At 39.4% G+C, this 19,778-nt stretch overlaps 1 protein-coding gene across 1 annotated transcript in view; it reads right to left on the bottom strand.

Annotated features, from left to right (window-relative positions):
- Positions 1-19,448, bottom strand: part of LOC309555125 (neuronal acetylcholine receptor subunit alpha-7) — a 361,838-nt gene extending 342,390 nt beyond the window's left edge. The window contains exons 1-2 of the mRNA XM_082256959.1: positions 18,887-19,448; positions 18,529-18,668 (exon numbers count right to left, since the gene is read on the bottom strand). Coding sequence (XP_082113085.1) covers positions 18,529-18,668; positions 18,887-18,941 — 195 coding nt within the window. The 5' untranslated portion in view covers positions 18,942-19,448. The remainder of the gene's footprint in view (positions 1-18,528; positions 18,669-18,886) is intronic.
- Between the last annotated feature and the right edge of the window lie 330 nt (positions 19,449-19,778).

Raw genomic sequence — 19,778 nt, 5'->3', positions numbered from 1 at the left:
ACTTCTACTCAAGTCACTTTTTGATCGAGCACTTCCACTTCTACTCAAGTCACTTTTTGATCGAGCACTTGTACTTTTACTGAAGTATGGTTTTCGAGTACTTTATACAACTCTGCCTGGTGGTAATCCTGAGTGTGGCTTGGGGTTAATTTTCAGTACCAGACATCTCCGCTGACAACCGCTGATATCCGATCCTGTTTGTGAAATCCGGACGGATGGAAACCCTATTTTCCATCCGTCTGGAGGATCAGATAAGATTGGATGAAAATGGACAGGCATTCCGTTCTCATCCAATCTCCCCATAGAGGACAGCGGGGCTCTGACAGCTCCGTCTCCGCACACAGAGCGGAGACAGAGCTGTCATCTGCCTGCTCAGTGGGGATCGGCGGATCGATCCCCGCTAAGCAAAACGGACTCCGTCGGGCGCACCGCCCGTGTGAAAGGAGCCATAATCAGACCGCCAGGGAGGTTAGGACAACACATGTTCATGCCTGCAGAAATGCATTAACACAATCCCGCAGGAAACCAAGATGTGAATGGTCCTTTAGTAAATCAACCCCAAAGACTCCTAATAGTATAGATATAAACTTTTTAGGCTTTTTGGCAACTTTAAGTCCCCGTTCACACTGGGGCGACCTGTGAGGCAACCTGGTCGCTTAACACAGGTCACCGTAGGTCGCCTTCCATAGAGAAGCTGCGGACCCGTTCTAATAGGAGCGACACAAGTCGCTCCGACTTAGAAAAAGGGTCCGGAGCTTCTTTGGGGCGACCCGGAGCGACCTGCATTGACTTCAATGTTATGAAGTCCGTGCCGGCCGCTCCGAGGTCGCGGCGCGCTGCTCGCACCGCGACCTCGGAGGTCGCCCCGGGAAGTCGGATCGCCCCAGTGTGAACGGGGTCTCATTGGCTTTTTGTTTGTTTTGGGTTTATGAAGTGCTGACACCCGACACAGACATGTAACTAGTATTTTCATAAGAAGGGACGCATTTGTATACCCCGTATTTCTCAAATGATAAGTGTACTTTAAAGCAGGCCAAAGTACCAGGATGAAGGCAAGACTTATAAGATCATAGCTTTTTCCTTCTAATCATAATAAGTACACGAGAATACTCCATCAAGTGGTACTAACATGCCACAGTCTGTGATTGCTGATATAGTGTCATCAGCTGTAGGTGTATAGGTAATCACAAGGATAAACTGGTAATTTGCTTGTTTCCACTTATCCTCAGTTATATTAGAGATAAATGTTTCAATATTGGATTGGTAGAACAGTAGAAATAAAAGAAAATATACCCTGTTTTTCGATATAACAAAACTATTAGTTTTTAAGTTTTCAGCAACGCTGCCATAGCAAACATAAACATACAATAATAAAATCAGAAAACAGTTGAATGCATATAGAAAGATAGAACCCTGCAAATCACTAGTGTGTAGGAGGAGGATTAAAAAACAATACACTTCAGATATTAATTTATAATATAGAACAGTAGAAATAAAGAAAATAAACCCTGTTTTTCAATGTAACAAAATACTATTAGTTTTGACGTTTTGCAGCTTGCTTTTGACATCAGCTTGAGATAATTCTGAAATTATTACATTTCAAATCATTCCGGGGTATTTATTTATGTGCATTAGACCTGCAGTTGACCAGCTTTAAGCTACTTTTCTATTCCTATAGGCTTGTAGGGGGAAAGAAGCAGTTCTGAATTGACCAAAAGCCTATTTACACATGCCCTGGTCTCAATTATTTGGTGAAGGAGGGGATTATGGTGTGGGGTTGTTTTTCAGGGATTGTGCTTGTCTCCTTACTTCCAGTGAGGGGAACTCCTAAGGTGTCAGCAAACCAAGCCATCGTGGACAATTTCATGCTCCCAACTTTGTGGAAACAGTTTGGGGATGGCCCCTTCCTGTTCCAACATGACTGCACACCAGTGCACAAAGCAAGGTCAATAAAGACATGGATGAACGAGTTTGGGGTGGAGGAACTTGACTGGCCTGACCCCCACCCAATAGAAAACCTTTAGAATGAATTATAGCGCAGACTGCAAGCCAGGACCTCTTGTCCACATCAGTGCCTGACCTCACAAATGCGCTTCTGGAATAATGGTAAAACATTCCCATAGACACACTCCTAAACCTTGTGGACAGCCTTCCCAGAAGAGTTGAAGCTGTTATAGCTGCAAAGGGTGGGACAACTCAATATATTACCCTACGGACTAAGACTAGAATGCCATTAAAGTTCATGAATGTGTAAAGGCAAACATCCCAAAACTTTTGGTAATATAGTGTAAGTAGAAATACTGCTCTTAGAAACCAAATATGTTATACCTTTCAATTAACCACTTACCGCAAAGTGACGTAGGGCTACGTCGGCAAACTTTGCGGTGTTATACCAGGGTGATGCCTTTAGCTAGAGGCACAATCCCGGTACTGTGGTTTAGAGCCGACGGCCGGCTTTCCGTCGGTAATGACCGATGCTCGATCGTTACCCAGGTAAGCGGGAGGGGACGCCCCACCCTCCCCCCGCCTTCCGTGACTTTGCCCGGGCCTCCCATCCCACCAGGAGACCCGAGACGGCTGGATGGAGTCCCGATCTAAGCCGCAAGTGGCTTTGATCGGGTCTCCGATGACGTAACCCGGAAGCGGTGTCCATTACGTCACTTCCGGGTTACTCTGCTGCAAAAGGCGGCAGATTTAAAAAAAACGACTGTATGCAAAAATGCCGTTTTCTGCGTTTTGCATACATGAAAGTGTAGTTGAGGGGTCTAGGGTCTTTTAGACCCTCGATCCCTCCATAAAGAGTACCTGTCCCTGCATATTGGTGTCACAAGGGATGTTTACATTGCTTGTGACAGCAATAAAAGTGATCAAATTATTTTTTTTAAAAAAACCTGTAATAAAGTTAAAAAAAAAATAAAATAAATAGGAAAAAAAATTTAGCTGCCCCCGTCACCGTTAGCTCGCGCATGAAAGAAAACGTATACGGAAGTCGAGCCGCGAATGAAATCACTGTTCAAATCACACATGTGAGGTATCGCCACAATCGCCAGAGCATGAGCAAGAATTAAAAGAAAAACGAGCTACACTCTAACTCTAAACTGGTAACCGTTAAAAAAATTTAAAGCGTCGCCTATTGCGATTTCTATTGACTGTAGTTTGTCGCCATTCCACGGGTGTGCGCAATTTTAAACCATAACATGTTGGGTATCTATTTACTCGGTGTGACATCATCTTTCACAATATACAGAAAAAATGGGCTAAGTTTACTGTTTAGTATTTTTTAAATGCAGTGAAATGTGATTTTTCATAATTTTTCCAAAAAAATGGTGTTTTAAAGACCGCTGCGCAAATATAAAAAAATATTGCAATGACCAACATTTTATTCTCCAGAGTCTTTGCTAAAAAAATATATATATATAATATTTGGGGGTTCTAAGTAGTTTTCTAGGAAAAAAAATACTGATTTTAACTTGTAAACAAAAAGTGTCCGATTTAGGGCTGGGGCTTAAGTGGTTAAAGGTAACATGAAACAAAAATGTGATGACTCACTATGGGAAATAACTCCACTTTTTTTTATTTTGAAATACCAGCTCCAAAGTATGCGTTTCTTAGGGGCAAATCATAAGCACTTCAACTTTTTCCAATGAAAGCTACATCTAATCCTTTGTCTAGTTTGGTTTTGGTTTGAAACATTCAAAAGCATAAATAAAAAACCCTTTCTAGGTAACCAAGCCATTAGTCTACATAATTAAAGTCTTTCCTAATGCATTACTTATAAATAGAAAAAAAATCAACAGCCTTATGTCTGTTTCCTTGTAAGTTGATATATTGTACGCACAACAGTTTGCAAAGACTTTTCATGAAATGTTTTAATTAGAATTACAAATGTACTCCAGAACAATTCAGAAGCAGCAAGCAGAAGCGTAATCTAAAAAGGCGTAAATTGTCTTGTTTATCAATTAATAACATTTCTCAGAATATTTATAGTACAGGATGGTTAAATAATGATGGCAAGCAGGATTAAATAAGCAGTTTTTAAAGGGCATTTAATGTACTGTAGCTAATTAAAACACCCGTGTTTTGTTGCTAAGATAAGTATTTTTGCAGGATGGAAAATTTTATGCAGGATGTCTGCATTAAGATCCTACAGAGTAGGCTTTTGCTTTTAACTTTTTCTCTCTGTGAGAACTCTGAGGATGTTCAAAGTCACAAAAACTGCAAAACCATTACATTTTACAGAATCAACAAGCCAAAAGAAGCATATTTCCATGCGTTGCCGCATGAATGCAAAAGACTACGGCAGATTGCTTGCCCACTAATACTTCTAGCACCCAGCTCAGGTCATTCTCATTCTAGAAATTACTGCCAGCTGAACTTTGAACTTATTCTGATTACTGTCATCAACAGTTTACTGTAATAAAGAAGTCATACATGTATCTATCATTAGCATAATAGTATATATAGTGAAGGATGTTAATGAAGGTGCAGAGAGATCACGCACAAGAGGTGTAAAGTCTTTGTGCTCTTTTCATTTCCTTTGCTTGTATTTTTATGTGGGCTAAGGCACGCTTTCTTATGAAAATGTCAACATTTAGAAAACCTCAAGGCAAAACTTACAAAGGCTGGGATGGGGTTTAGTACCATCATATTATAATACTGAAATTACTGGGGAATGTGTAGTGTAGCAGAAATGTGAAGTTTCATGCAGCAACTAAAGCTTTCTTAAGGGAGTTCAACAACCAGTCAGGATAGTAATATGAGAACTGCCACCAGTAACAGAACAGGTTGGCCCAGCTCCCAGGGCAAGGATGTGGAACTATGCCCCCCCCCCAACCACTGCTAATGCATTATTATTATTATTATACAGGATTTATATAGCGCCAACAGTTTGCGCAGCGCTTTACAATGTGAAGGAAGACAATACAGTTACAATACAGTTCAAAACAGGAGGAACTAGAGGGCCCTGCTCGTTAGAGCTTACAATCTAGAAGATACATGATACAGAATGTGCGTAATGCCCTGCACCCATTCTCTGTCCCCTTTGTTCTTGCTGCCCATGGTTGACATAGAGTGTGCACTGCACTTGCGTGGTTAATCGCTAGCTTTCTAGCAGTTAGAAGGTTTGTGCACATGCACAGCGAGTTTCTCGTGTCAGCTGTGGGTGGATGGGTTGGAAAGTGGGCATGTTGGAGTATGATGTGACAGTGGATCTGGTACACTCAGTGAGGGGGCACCTCCTCTCTACCACTATGCTCTGGGCGGCTTCCCCTCTTTCCCACCCATTGTACAGGCCCCAACTGCTATAAATGGCTTATGTTTTAAGGAGCATAATACAGGGCTGTCATTGTTTCTGCATTTCAGCACTTCAAGAGTCATAGTTTCTTAAAAATGTGTCTAACAGCTATTCAAACACTTCATAGGCTGTAAGCATTTTCCAGGAGTGCCTAGTGTAGATCCATGGTTTAGTTTCCTAGATCAGTGGTCCTTAACCCTGGTCCTCAGGGCCCACTAACAGGCCAGGTTTACAAAATAACTGAAATACATCCCAGTTGATATCATTTGCTGCTCAGTGATTGCAGTACTCTAATCTGCATCTCCCCAAGGTAATACTTAAAATCTGGCCTGTTAGTGGGCCCTGAGGACTGGAGTTGAGGACCACTGCCCTAGATAGCTGCTAGAGACCTTCAGAGTAGCAGCAGGTTGTGATCCTAGAAGCCCCAGCCCTGCTCATGCCAGTATAGGACATCTTTGGGAAGAAGGTCTCAAATATAAATAGTTATGGTGGGAGTGCGCCTGGGGTCATCGTCATGGAAGAAGTCTGAAGAACCAAGCTATAGTCTGTGAGGCCCTATCTGCTTGGCTTCTTTTTAAGGGGTATTCTGGGAAGGAAATGTGCAAGACTATTGATACACCACTCGCATCTCCTTTGCATGGGAGACAGAGCTCTGGCAAGCCCCCTAAAAGGTATGGTCTCCTCAACTCAGCTCTCATTTTACTTATATTCTCTATATCATTTGCAACCTTAATCAATGTACCATCACCATTGAGATGACTGAAAGGATTTAAAAATGTAATTAACTGCATTTAGTAAATGGTTAAAAGGCTTTCATTGTATGGACTTTTGATTCTCCTAACCCTAAATCGACGGGGCATTCTCTGGAAATGGATGCTGCTGGGTGAGGCTGCTGTCGGTGTTCATTGTCACATTAGTCCAAGGTAGACATCCTTGCTTTGGAAGCCGAGACTCACTGCTTGTTAGCCATTTTATTAATAGGGATTAGAGCTCTGTGGTTGCTTGTGGTGCTCATGTATGTGAGTTTGGAGCCCTTTCTTTGTTGTGTGAGTGTGACAACGTTGTCTACTTGGTTTTAATTGTAGGTACTTGGAGTTCATAGCTATTGTGACCTGAAAGTTTTGATGATTGGTCCTTTTTCAAAAAAATAAATGTTTCTAGTTAAACTTTACCATTGTTGGTTCTCTTCATACAACTCCTTTCTCTGGGTGACCTGTATGGTTCCCCTTTGCATTGTTTTTGCAGGTCTTTATTTAGTTGTGGAGGTACCCCTTCCAATTGGATGAATCAGTGTAATAATCATTTTCTAGTCCCACAATTAGGGTGTGGGTTTAGACCACAGAATTTTTATTAAAATGCTTATCCATTGTCATAAAACCTGAAATTGTAAACGTTGAAGAAAAGCATTGGACGGACTACCAGGAGGACAATACTTAGGCTAGGACCATTGTCTCCCATGGTGAACTTGTGTGTTGGCCGATTCCCTTTAGAGAGGTGTTCTCTGACTAATTTCTTTCTTCCTAAACAACGCTTTGATTTTTACATACCCCAAAGATGGTAGATCAAAGACATCCTCCAATATCCTGAAAAGGATATCCCTGTAACCAACCCAGTATAAACTAACAAGTTTGTGTTCACTCAAAACAGCCAAGTAAGAAGATTGTGCATAGGAACTTTCACCAAAATAAGAAGTAAACGTTAATCTGTTCATTAATGGTAATTAAAAAAATGTAGTAGCAGAGAGAGGAGTTTGATGCTGTGTCAAGTTTTTAATCCCTGTCATTGTCCTGAATGTGAATCTTCCCCTTGCATTTCTTTTCCAATGGCACAAGTCCCCGAGATAGGAAATGAGAGACTGTCACCTGAACAAGGACACAGACAGCGATCAAAACCTGAGGGAGACTCTAATCCTCTCCACTCTATGAAAACAAACATAACAATTGGTTGCAATTAATCTTTAAAGCAAATATTGTACACTTATATGTTTCCAAATTTAACCATGGCTTTTAAAGCTGATCTGCAAGAACACCAACAATAATATATGATCAACAAACAAATAATTTGAAAGTAAGCCTATAAATGGCTCTCTGGTTGGTTTGCACATATGATTCTTTTACCCTTAAAGACTACTTTATTTACCAGTGACCGAGAAGAAAAAAAAATGTGCTTTATCTATAGTGAATCTTAGCTGAAAATTTTAACAGCAATACTACTTAAAGTGTACTTAAGTCCGGGCAATAAACCTCACTCATTTGGTCACTTTTGGTCTGTTAAACACATTGAATGTACTTTGTTATATCTGTATGAAAAAAAAAATATCTGTATGGTACATTAAAAATACCTATTTATCTTGTCAGAAAACTTGTGGGTTCATAACTTCCTTCACAATCTGCATGTGTTCTGTTATCAGTTAAATTAATCTCTGAAGACCACAGAACCACAGCTCTATATACTCTTGCCTCATATTATGGAAAAATGAGAGTGGTGGGGTTCCATAGTCATATCTTGTTTTTGTTGTCCTGATAAATAAGAGTAAATTTGTGTTGTTCTTCTAGGACTGGTAATTGTGTCACTGGAAGAATCACGAGGTGAACATAAGAGGAAAAAAGTTTGGAAAAAGAAAATTAATTGTAGCTACTGCATCTAAGGACTGGTAAGCAAAAATACAATTCTTTTTACAAAAAAAAAAAAATTATAAAAGGCACAAGTATATACATAAATCTAATTTGTGTGATGATATAATGGCATACATTAGGTAAAAATACGTTTTAGGGGAAAAAGGTGATGCTTTAAAAGTTGAACCTTGAAATAATTGTATGGTGCTCAATTTGACACTTCCTATCATCAAATCATATAGAAATAGTCATCATTCAAATAAACAGGAATTCTTTGGCAACCATTCTCTGTGCCTTCAAGTGCTATCGTTAGTAAAGGAGTGTCTTAGCATTCACCACAAGCACGAGCCCCTGAATAGTATGTATTATATAGTATAATGTAATATTTTATCATGACATTTCATGTACAGGGAATTAAATGGGGAACTTTATAGTTGACATTTCCAATGAAAAGTATGTGTGACATTACCAATACAATGCAATTCATAGTCTACTCAAAGTGTACATTTAATGACAAACACGTCAACTATGTAAGATAAATTTGTTTTTAACAGTGCATATTGCAATAACACTAATGACACATAGGATGTACTATCTGACTAGTGTAGTTATTATGACATGTCTAATCAAAGACATTTGAAATAGATGACTTAATCCAAACCTTTTACAAATGTGCAGATATCCATAATAACCTTTTCAAAATGTGCAAATGTCAAAAATCACAGAAAATGTAATGTTTGAACTTTTCCTATATCCACCATCTTATTTATTAATGTATGATGAACATACATGAACTCTCAATATTTCATGAACAGAGAGGTTTCAAAGTCCAGGAACTCTAATATGGTCCCTAAACCAGCAATGACTATATGTGTAAACGCCAGAGATTGGATTTATCTGTGCAAGGGAAGATGTTAGCTTGTCTATGTGACAGGAATTTAAACTGCATCTACTCCAAAAAAGTGATCCAAAAACCAAAGCAACCCCCACATAAAAAAATGAATTAATTAACCTGTGCCACATCAAACTGTTCTTACCTGCTGGTGTCTCTAATGGCGCCATTTTTAACAAGGCAATGTCTAACATGGAAACATGTCTCTAATATAGCAACATCTATACCAGGAAACACCTATCTAGCATGGTAAAAACTCCACCATGGAAGTATTTCAAACCTAACAGCATCTGTAATATGGAAGTATTCATCATGAAATGGTTTCTGATAGGCCAGCATCTCTAACATGTTTGCCTCTCTGATAGAATGGCAGTCTCTCTAGTAACATGGCAGTTTTTGGTAATATGATGTAGTCTCCAGCATGGCAGTCTCATTGGTGGCATAGAGGTTGATTTACTGCAAGGTAAAAAGGCTGTTCAGTTTTGCAAGGGATTTTTTTCCAGAGCCTAGTGAATGAGGTGAGGTTTTGCTGACTGAAATTATCCAATCATTTTCCTTGAACGTGATTAGGTATTCTATGCAAAGTGAAATTTTTAATCCCGAATGCAGAGGGGCTTTCTATGACCCCTATAGTGGGTTGGCATCTTAATGGAATTTTTGTAAAAACCTTTAAATCATCATTGGTGCTGTTCTGTTCCTTATATATTTTTAAACCCGAAGTACGCTTAGGGATTATGTTCCTTCAGTTAAAAGGCCACTAAACGTTTATTTTTTTATCACAGTATTTTGTCCCCAAGGGTAAACAATAGAGTTATGTAGAGCTATCTATACTGTATGGTTAGAGAAAATGCCCACCTTCCTCCATGGCCAATTCGAAAATGTAACTTGCAAGGAGGCTGTATTGATAGCTAGCAGTTATCTCCAGCTCCAAGCACTTGCCCAAGACAAGCGCCAGCAAAAGGAATGTGGGGAGGCATATCAGCCTTTCATCCTTCTACATTCCTTCTGCAGGTTGTCAGAATCCAGATCTGAACCTGTAACCTATGTGGTGTTTGGCTTTGGCTCTTGCTGTTATGCTGCCTGAAATGTTGGAAAGCTCCCTGCCTAGTTCCATGGACATTTCTGCTTTATACCTTGTTTCTGCTGAACCTTGGGCTTTTTGCTCCTCCCATGAACTTCCTATTTGAGCCATGTCATTGCCCTTCCTGTTTGCCAGATTATTGTACTCTCTCCAGCCGATATGTAGGTTCTTGGGTCCCTGCTACTGTCCTTACCTTGGAGATAGCTGCTAGCTATCAATGCAGCCATTCCTTGCTACCTGCATTTGGAAGAAAGAAGAAAGGTGGACACCCTTTCCAACCACATAGCCAGCCTTACAAAGCACATAGGAAGATGGGAGAAAGTACTACATGTACTTTGTCCCCTGGGGAACAGAAGAAGACTGTATTAAAAAAGGAAATTCGACTTCTTCTTTAAAAGGGTCCCACCCAACCTATTGGTGAATGATGTCGGCCGGAACCTCTCGTCAACCCAGGCGGACGTCATGTGACATGCTCCCGGATCGTGCCTAGCGCACATCTGCGGGGCCGCACAATGGTGAAATTTGTCACCCGCTGCTGGTACCACGTGACTGCTGTAGCAATCACACCAGGTCACATGACAGTTGGATGGCTTCCTTTCAAGCTATCCATTGTGGGCCAATCACAGCCCATCTAAACCAAGTGATTGACTCTGGCCAATCACAGCTAATCACAACAAAATAAATTGAATGAATTGATTTCATCCAGTAAAATGCTTGCAATGTAATGCACTGCATAATGTGTAAAAAAAAAGAAATACTGATCACTCCCCCAGAGTAGTACAATGATACTGTGGTAACATTATATTGCTTTCATCAAAGTGTGCTAAAAATCGTAAGAAAAAAAAACAACTATATAAAAATGTTGTACTTTCTTTATACTGTCACCAGTCAGTGTCCCTGATCACTGCCACACCTGTTATATGATGATGCTGTACTGCACTGGTGACAGTAGGAAAAAAAAAATAATAATAATAATATTTGATTTTGTTCAAAAACTTTCCAAAAACTTATGAAAAAAAATGACATAAACAAAAAATCTCCCCATGCCTCATATTAAATACCTTGGACTACCTACTTTCCAAAAAGGAGCCATTTGGGGATAATCTGTACTGTTCTGACGTTTTTGGGCCTCAAGAAATGAGATGTCAGTACATCAGGATTGATCAATTTTTAGATATATGTACCATAGTTTGTGGACTCTATAACTTTCCTATAGACTAAATAATATACACCGATTTTATTTTTCACCAAAGAAATGTAGCAGAATACATTTTGGCCTAAATTCATGAAGAAAAATTATTTATTTGCAAAACGTTATAACAGAAACAAAGAAAAACATGTTTTATTTCAAACGTTTCTGTCTTTTTTGTTATTTAGCAAAAACAATAAAAAACCCGTAAGGATTAAATACCACTAAAAGAAATCTCTATTTGTGTGAACAAAGTAATAAAAATGTAGTTTGGGTACAGTGTTGCATGACTGCACAATTGTCATTGAAAGTGTGACAATGCTGAAAGCTGAAATTGGCCTAGGCAGGAAGGGGGGGTAAAAGTGCCCAGTATTGAAGTGGTATTGCTTTGGAGATTTTGTACTGTGAGGATACAATAATTTGAAAACCAGTGATAGTAAATCTCCCTACCAAAGCTTTTATCACTCTACCTACCTATTAGTTAAGCTAAAATACTGGGTCACCTCCCTGCCCCAAAGCTATGATTGGAAAGTGAAGAAACAGCTCTCTCCTCGGCTCATTTTGCTTTCTCTGTAAAGGCCCATACAAACGTACCGATTGTCGGCCGTAAATATTCGGCCAACATCCGATCGGCCGATTGTCGGCTTGTTAGTATGATGCTTCCGACAACCGACTGCGACTTTTCGGCCGAACAAAATCTGGTGTGCAGGCTATAAAATTTTTGTAGGCCAACAAAGAACGGCCGATTGTTCGTCAGTCAGTACAGATTTCGGCCGACAAAAAGCAGATGAGCAAGACTGGGCATGCTCAGAGAAGAAAAAACACACGGAAAGTTAACCATCACATGACATCACTTCTGCAGTCGGTTGTTGTTGGCCGACAAAATTTGTGTGCAGTCTTTAGCACTTTTCAACCTACACGACAGCACCGGACAAAAGACGGCCGAACAGTCGGCCGACAATCGGTGCGTGTGTACGGGGCTTTAGTCAGCATATTACTTGTCAGCACATGTGCATGTCATACACCTTATTGGCTCCAAAGACTGCTTTTCTGTCCCCCAGTCTATGCAGCTGCTCAGGGGATTACAAAAGGTAGATATCAAGTCAATTCAAGCTGCAAACACTAGTTCCATTTAAAATTGCATTTCATTGTTATTGGATACTTACATGCATTAAATGTCAGTTTTTCATACCTGCCTGAAGTTCAGATTTAATGCTAGACTAATGCCTCGTACATACGATCAGATATTCGGACAACTTATCGTTCGCATTTTGTTGCATGATACTAATATCGAGTTCAACAATGCGTATTAAACATATGATTTTTTTCGTGGGATTCTGGAAAAGCTTCCTAGTTGCGTAGCTGCGTATCAAAACAAAAACAATGGCAGCCAGGCTTTTTCGGGGGTATTTCCGGGTTTCTGAGCATGAGTGGTCTTTGTCAATCGATTTTTAGCAAATGCATACTGTACTGATTAAACGATTGTCATTCGCTAGGCTATCGTACGACATAAGTTTTGGTGTTTGTCCCTTCGGATTTTGTTGGATGAAATGTCGTGATCGGCTGTCAAAAGCTGTGTACTAACGATCAGATTATCGTGCGATCAATTTGAAAGTGTTTTTTTTTTTCGTACGATTATCTGATCGTGTGTACGAGACATAACTTAAAAAAAAAAAACAACATTAGAGATTGGTTGGCTGTGCAGGCACAATCCAAACAACAAAAGATCTCTTTTCTAAAAGATTTTTCCAAGAAAACACATTTAGATGGCCTGAGCAGGCATGTTTTTTTGTAGTAGAGGAGAAAAGGGAGAACACAAAGTCATCCCGAATGTCAGCTTATAATAGGAAAGAAAAAACATTAGCAAATGAACATGGCCTATCACTACTGTACCTAATATCATGAAAACAGGATGTCTGTGATAGTTCTGTGGCATCCCATGGCTCCTTTTATGTTGTTTTCATATTTAGATGATAAAAACTTGGGCAAGCAGGAAAGCTTACATAACAAGCTTCCCTAATGTATAATATTATTATTATTATACAGGATTTATATAGCACCAACAGTTTGCACAGCACTTTACATCAAGAGGGCAGACAATACAGTTACAATACAATTCAATACAGGAGGAATCAGAGGTTCATGCTCATTAGTATGAAAAATAATAGCACCAAATAAGTGTATTTGGTGTATAGTACAGATACTAAAGGGCTTTTCTGGCCTTAGAAAAAAGTACCTAAAGGAATGGAAGTTCCACACTACGAAAAAAGATCGAGGAACTATTGCTGTACCTATGATATGATGTGATTAAAGTCTGCAACCATAATCTACAGCAGCGGAAGTTTTATTTCTAGCAACAAAAGATTGATGAACAAAACAATTGGGTAAACTCGCCATAGCATGAATGCTGTCAAATGCAAATGTTGTGTGAAAATAACTTAAGTTAATGTTTTTTTTTTTTTTTTCTTTTAACCACTTTAACACTGCTCACATTGCTGCTACTGCAGCAATGTGGCTCGTTATCGTCCAGCGACGTAGACCTACGTCGCTGGACTCCGCCCCTTGTCGGTGGTGCGCGTGCGCCGCCGGAGGCTCGCTCCCGCTGTTTTCAGTCACAGTGGGATTAGGGCCAGGGGAGGAGCGGCGGCGATCGCCACTGCTCTTCCCCGATCGTCGGTGAATCTACTTTGGAGATCCGCCCGCTTGTGTAAACAGAGAGGGCGGATCTCCTCAGTGACAAAGAGCGACAGATTGCAGTGTTCAGTATAGCTGAACATGCGATCTGTCCTTATGTCACTCAGTCACCTCCCACCCCCCCCCCCCCCACACGTTAGTAAGCACCAGGCATACATTAACCCCTCCCTCTCCAATAAAATTAACCCCTTCCCTGCCAGTGTCATTTTTACAGTAACAGTGCATATTTATAGCACTGATTACTGCAGTAATGTCACTGGTACCCCCAAAAGTGTCAAAAATGTCAGTCAAGGGTCCGATCTGTCCGCCGCAATGTCGCAGTCCCGCAAAAAAATCACAGATCGCCGCCATTATGCGTTAAAAAAAAAAACACCAAAAATGACAGAAATCTTTCCCTTAGTTAGTAAACACAATAACTTTTGCACAAACTAATCAAAATACGCTTATTGTGACTTATTGTGACAAGTCGTACTAGTGTGAATGGAGACTAACAGTACTACTTTTGACTAATAGATCATTTATGAGCCTACAGTGAATCTGTCTCAACTTTTAAGACAAAAAGTTAGGCTATAGAGTTATTTTACAGCATCCCTTTGTGTGAAGTTTTATTTTTAACCACTTCAGTGCTGTACCCACACAAAACTGATGCTCTTTTTTTCCCCACAAATAGAGCTTTCTTTTGGTGGTATTTGATCACCTCTGAGAATTTTATTTTTTTGCGCTATAAACAAAAAAAGAGCAGCCATTTTGTAAAAAAAAACAATATTTTTTTTACATTCTGCTATAAAACATATCCAATAAAAAATGTAAAATATCTAATTTCTTTATCAATTTTGGCCAATATGTATTCAGCTACATATTTTTGGTAAAAAAAATCCCAATAAGCATATATTGATTGGTTTGCGCAACAGGTAAAGCATCTACAAACTGGGATATATTTATGGCATTTTTATTATTATTTGTTTTTTTACTAGAAATGGCGGTGATCAGTAATTTTTAGCAGAACTGCTACATTGCGGCGGAGAAATCAGACAGCTTACTGACACTTTTGATACTTTTTTGGGGAACAGTGACACCAATACAATGATCAGTGCTAAAAATATGCACTGTCACTGTACTAATGACATTGGCAGGGAAGGGGTTAACATAAGGGGCAATCAAAGGGTTAAGTGTCTCCTTAAGGGGTGCTAGCTAACTGTGTGGGGATTATTATGTCTGGATGAAGACATAGCAGGAACACAAGATCTCCATCTTCTTCCCTGTCAGAATGGCGATCTGCCTTGTTTACATTGGCAGATCGCCGTTCTTCTTCTCTGGGGTGACCTGCGAACATCGGGTCTGCATGACCTGCTGATCAGGATCACCTGTGTCTAATCAGAGTACGATCGCACCTACGGTGGCACGCGCGCACCACCCAGAGGCTATTGCATGAAATGATGTACAGGTATGTGATTTTGTGCAATAGAGCTGGGCTGACCTGCCACAGTAAATATGTGGTAGGCAGTCGACAAGTGGTTAAAAAATTGCCCAAGTATTTTCACATTTATATTCTATGATATACAAAAGGTTTTTAGATCAAACAAACCATGTCGAGGTTACTGCAATTTCGAATAATCATCCCAATGCTACCACACAGGCAATGTCAAGTGTAGAGTTTCAAGAAAGCCACAAGCTGAGAAGAGTTGCATTTCAAAACAAATGCAGTTGAATTTACAGATATTTTAGGACTTAATGGCACATTTTAGGAACTCATTCTTTGTAAAAACATAACTTTTATCCCCTAGCTAAAATAACATATCTTCCGTACACATCAAATAGTTGTATCTTGAGTTTGATAGTAACACCTGACAAGGATCAAAATGTTAAAAAGCTTTTGAAGAATATTTAGTGGCATTTCTCAGTTGGGTACACCATAACTTTTACTTAATAGTTCAAATGACTGACACTTTGAAACAAGAACTTTTATCGTGATAAGGATCTCTGACATGTGTTGAAACCTTTACCCACTAAATGTTATGGTTTAACTAATGAGGAATGAATTTTAACATTCTATCTAAACTGCATAAACTATAAATGCATGTAAGCCAGAAGTACTTTACAGTTGAAGCCCCCAATCCATTCTGAAAAGTGTTTATCTTGAATTGAATGATCAATCTACCCAAAAGCTATTTTTTTTAGCCATGGGATGAATCTGGAGGGCTAAGTCTTTAACAATTTCATACAGCCATAATTCCTGGCTCTGTTCCCAATTCCAATGCCACAAAAAGGGAGGTTAGGGCATAGGAAGCCCACCAAAAAAAGTTGTCAAGTGAGAAGAAACACAGTGTAACCCAAAGATGTACTTTATTACAAATATAATGACATATCAAAGCTGAGAAATAAACCTCCACCTTACACCATTAAAATAATGACAACGTTGTCATATGAAACAAATAGTCTGAACTCCCAGCCACACATCCAGGCAAACAGCGCTCAAACATAGGCATTAAACACAGTCCAGTGACCGGTCATATAGATATGGCAGTACACAAGTTTCAGCACCACAAGGATTTACCCCTTATTCATTCTCATAAAGATGTACCCCAATAGCGGGATAGAAATGATACATAAACATTGTACCCAAAACTGACCACAAGCTCTAGGGCACATATTCCCAGATCATCAAATAAAGTACCATAAGGTGCTTCAAATATACTCTGGGTAGGGTACCTATAAAATATACCCCCTGGACCATCAGCAAAAATCCTGTTTCCCAGGTAAGGAAGTAATCCCTTATAGACAACCAAGCATGAGTATAAAGCAGCTCCTAGTCTGGTATGATAGCGAGAGCTTATAAGCAGAATAATGGCAAGCAAGCAGGCACAGATCAGAGCCTGATGGTACAGTTGCCAATTCCTTCAGAAAATGATTCATACTGCTACGAAATGGACATTCCCATTCCTCCTGCTCAACTTTTATAAAACATCAAAAGTCCAGGGAGAATGAGACCTTGTACATGCTACAGCAGATGTGAAGACCTATGAACCATACTGGAGTCCCCAAGAGAATCCCATGTGGCTGGACTGACCTTATGAGAAAGACCTGTAATTAGGCTAGTTTCCTCATTTTTATCACATGATAATGACAGTCAGCCTATGATATTAATGTGAATCACTGAACTGCTTCTACTCATGAAGCAGAACAGGTATCAATGATCATCTCACTGCATACAGTATAAATGGGACTACTCTCTTTCTCAGCCAGGCTTCTACTTCATGTTTGGTTTATGCAACTATCTTATCTTTAGGGAAACCTAATTGCAGGCAAATAAGAATGAATTCAGTAGCAAGCAATTGTTTAAAAAGTAGAAAGGTGTATATTCAAAAATATATTTAAACGTATTCATACAATTGGGTTCTTGACACTTCAAAGAAAATGTGCACTATGTTTGAATATAACACCTAAAACAGTTCATTTAAATTGCCCGCCCATTTTTCTTTTAAATATGAAAAGTCAGACTTACAAGTTTTATTTTTATTTAATTTTTGGTTTACTGCCGGTACCCACAACACAGTGTCAGAATGTCCCAAATGACAAATAAAACTATATAAATAGATTAGATTCCATAAACCTTTGGATATACTGTTCTGTCATTCTATACATTCTAAATAATGCAAGAAATTCAGTGTCCTGATGCCAGATGAACAAAGATTTACTACTTAACTTGCTGAAATATACATTAAAAATACTGGCACACTCTTACCAAACAGCATGAGTCCACCTGCATAGCTACTATGTAAGTGAATCAAGGTTTGAAACAACTTTATTGACTTATTGATTTGGATTGACCTGCTAACTTTTGGGATGTTGTAGATCATTCTGCCAAATTTCATTATATAGTTGGATAGTGTTTTTCATTATACTCATCACAAGCAATTGGCATGTTCTCTGTCAAGTGTTTAATCATTACAAAATATACACATTCCTAGAAGTTATAATATATTCTAAGACCAGATGCCTGATGAACACAGATTTTCTACTTAACGTTCCCGAAAAGTGAACATTTTCTGAACAGCATGAGGCCACCTGTATAGCCACTGTGTAAGTGAATCAAGGTGAGATAACTTTACTGGCTCATTGATTTGGATTGCCCTGCAATTTTCAAGGATGTTGTAGATCATTCTATCAAATGTATTTCTTTATATAGTTGGGTAATGTTTTCCAGTATACTTATCACAAGCCATGGATATGTTTTCTGCCTGGTGTTTAAACATTACAGAATATACACATTCATAGAAATTATAATGATACATGCTTAGGCATAACATTATAGAAGTGGTTTGAAGATTTAAGTTATGTTTCACAATATAACTGACGTTTAAATAATGGCAGTTGAAAATATGTTCCATACTCTTCTCCACCTGACCAACTTTTACCATTAAACATAAACTCTACACATATCAATAGGATCTAGCTTCACAGGGTAAAAGTCTGTTATTTATAAGCTGTGTTGCATATTGCTTACTAAATTCTACATTAAGCAAGCTTACAGTAAATCTCACTTAGGATCCCTCAGCATTTTTGCCATCTCTTTTCCGAGCTCAGCGAAACAATCCTGCTTTTTAACAACCTGTGTATCATTAATGGTACAGGATTATAGCCCAAACGTTATTCTAAAAAGAGATGATAAGTGGATGACTGTCCTCCCATGACCCATATCCCAAGAACCTTTCTGAATATAAAGCAGATTGTATTGAACATTGGCATCAGAATCATTTTACTTACAACATCCATGATCTGCATTAGACTCATTCCAAAGTAGACAGTTAGAGGATGGGAATCATTGGCTACCGGTCTCTCCAGAGGATTATAATTCTTCAGTAATTCCTTGTAGAGCTTTCTCTGGTACTCTCCTTGCAAGGACACTTCAAGAGAAAAGCATGATCAGCACTCACTCTGCAATCTGTCAATATATAGTAACATGTAACAGGGTATCAATAATTCCTAGGGATACAGCAAGTGCTTTACCAGGGCACTACATACAAAGCCAATGTCTACAACATGCAGATAGGATGGAAGTGTTATGGAACAGCTGATTTAGATGAATGGGATGGAATGCAGGCTGATGGTGAGATCAATTTACCTTTGATCAAGCTGACTGCTAAAACCATCCACATCCTGAACTCCCCAGCTCCCATTGTACAAGGCTGGCACAAGGAGATTTTCAGCTAGGAGGGGAAAAGTTTATGATCCGATGAGAATAAACAGAGTCCTGGGTGATAGGAAGGCTGAGATGAGTGCAGAGGAAGAGAGCTGCTCCCCTGGCAGAAGCAGAGTCAGGCAGGCTGAGATGGAGCAAGTCAATGGATGGTGACAGCTAATAAAGTGAAAGGGATCGCAGCCTGTCAATACCAGGGATCAGGGGATTCTCTTTATAGTTTACTGTTGTGGTGATGAATATTTTTTATAGGGGGGATCCCTGTAGTCTCATGTTGCAGCTGATCACTCCCCCCTGGCAGAGAGACATGAGCTCAGTCCTGGCACTTGTAATAAGGTAAATGGCTCCATACAGATCCTCTCCACGTGAAGCTGACTTGTGATTCCCTGCCTGTCTCAGTCTGAGCTCTGTGCATGCTATACTGTATTTTATAGCATCTCAGAGCAAGCCAGGCGAGGAGGAGGCAGAGCAAAGCCCGATCTGCTGGATGGTGCCTGCCTAACCCCTTCACTGCTGAACAAAACCTTCCCGACCTGTGCACTGCCAGAGTGTAGAGAATAGCCTGTGCTACAGTGTGTACATAGCAATGCAGCAAGTTGGCAGAGTTCAGACATGCATGGATTATATAACATCTCTAAATGGATCCAGGCAGCAGGCAGGCTTATGGTATACATCATCCTGTTATAAAATAGTTCATACCTAATAAAAAATGTTGTATTAATGGTATAGTTATAAACGTGCAGCACATATATCTTTACATGAGGATACTATATATTTTCGGATTATTTAGGAAACAAGTCATGCATATGGTATATCT

This window comes from Pelophylax lessonae, assembly GCF_965119305.1.
Source record: "Pelophylax lessonae genome assembly, chromosome: 4".
NCBI lineage: Eukaryota > Metazoa > Chordata > Amphibia > Anura > Ranidae > Pelophylax > Pelophylax lessonae.
The sequence above is the reverse complement of the archived record's forward strand: the minus strand, read 5'-3'. Positions and strand labels throughout refer to the sequence as shown.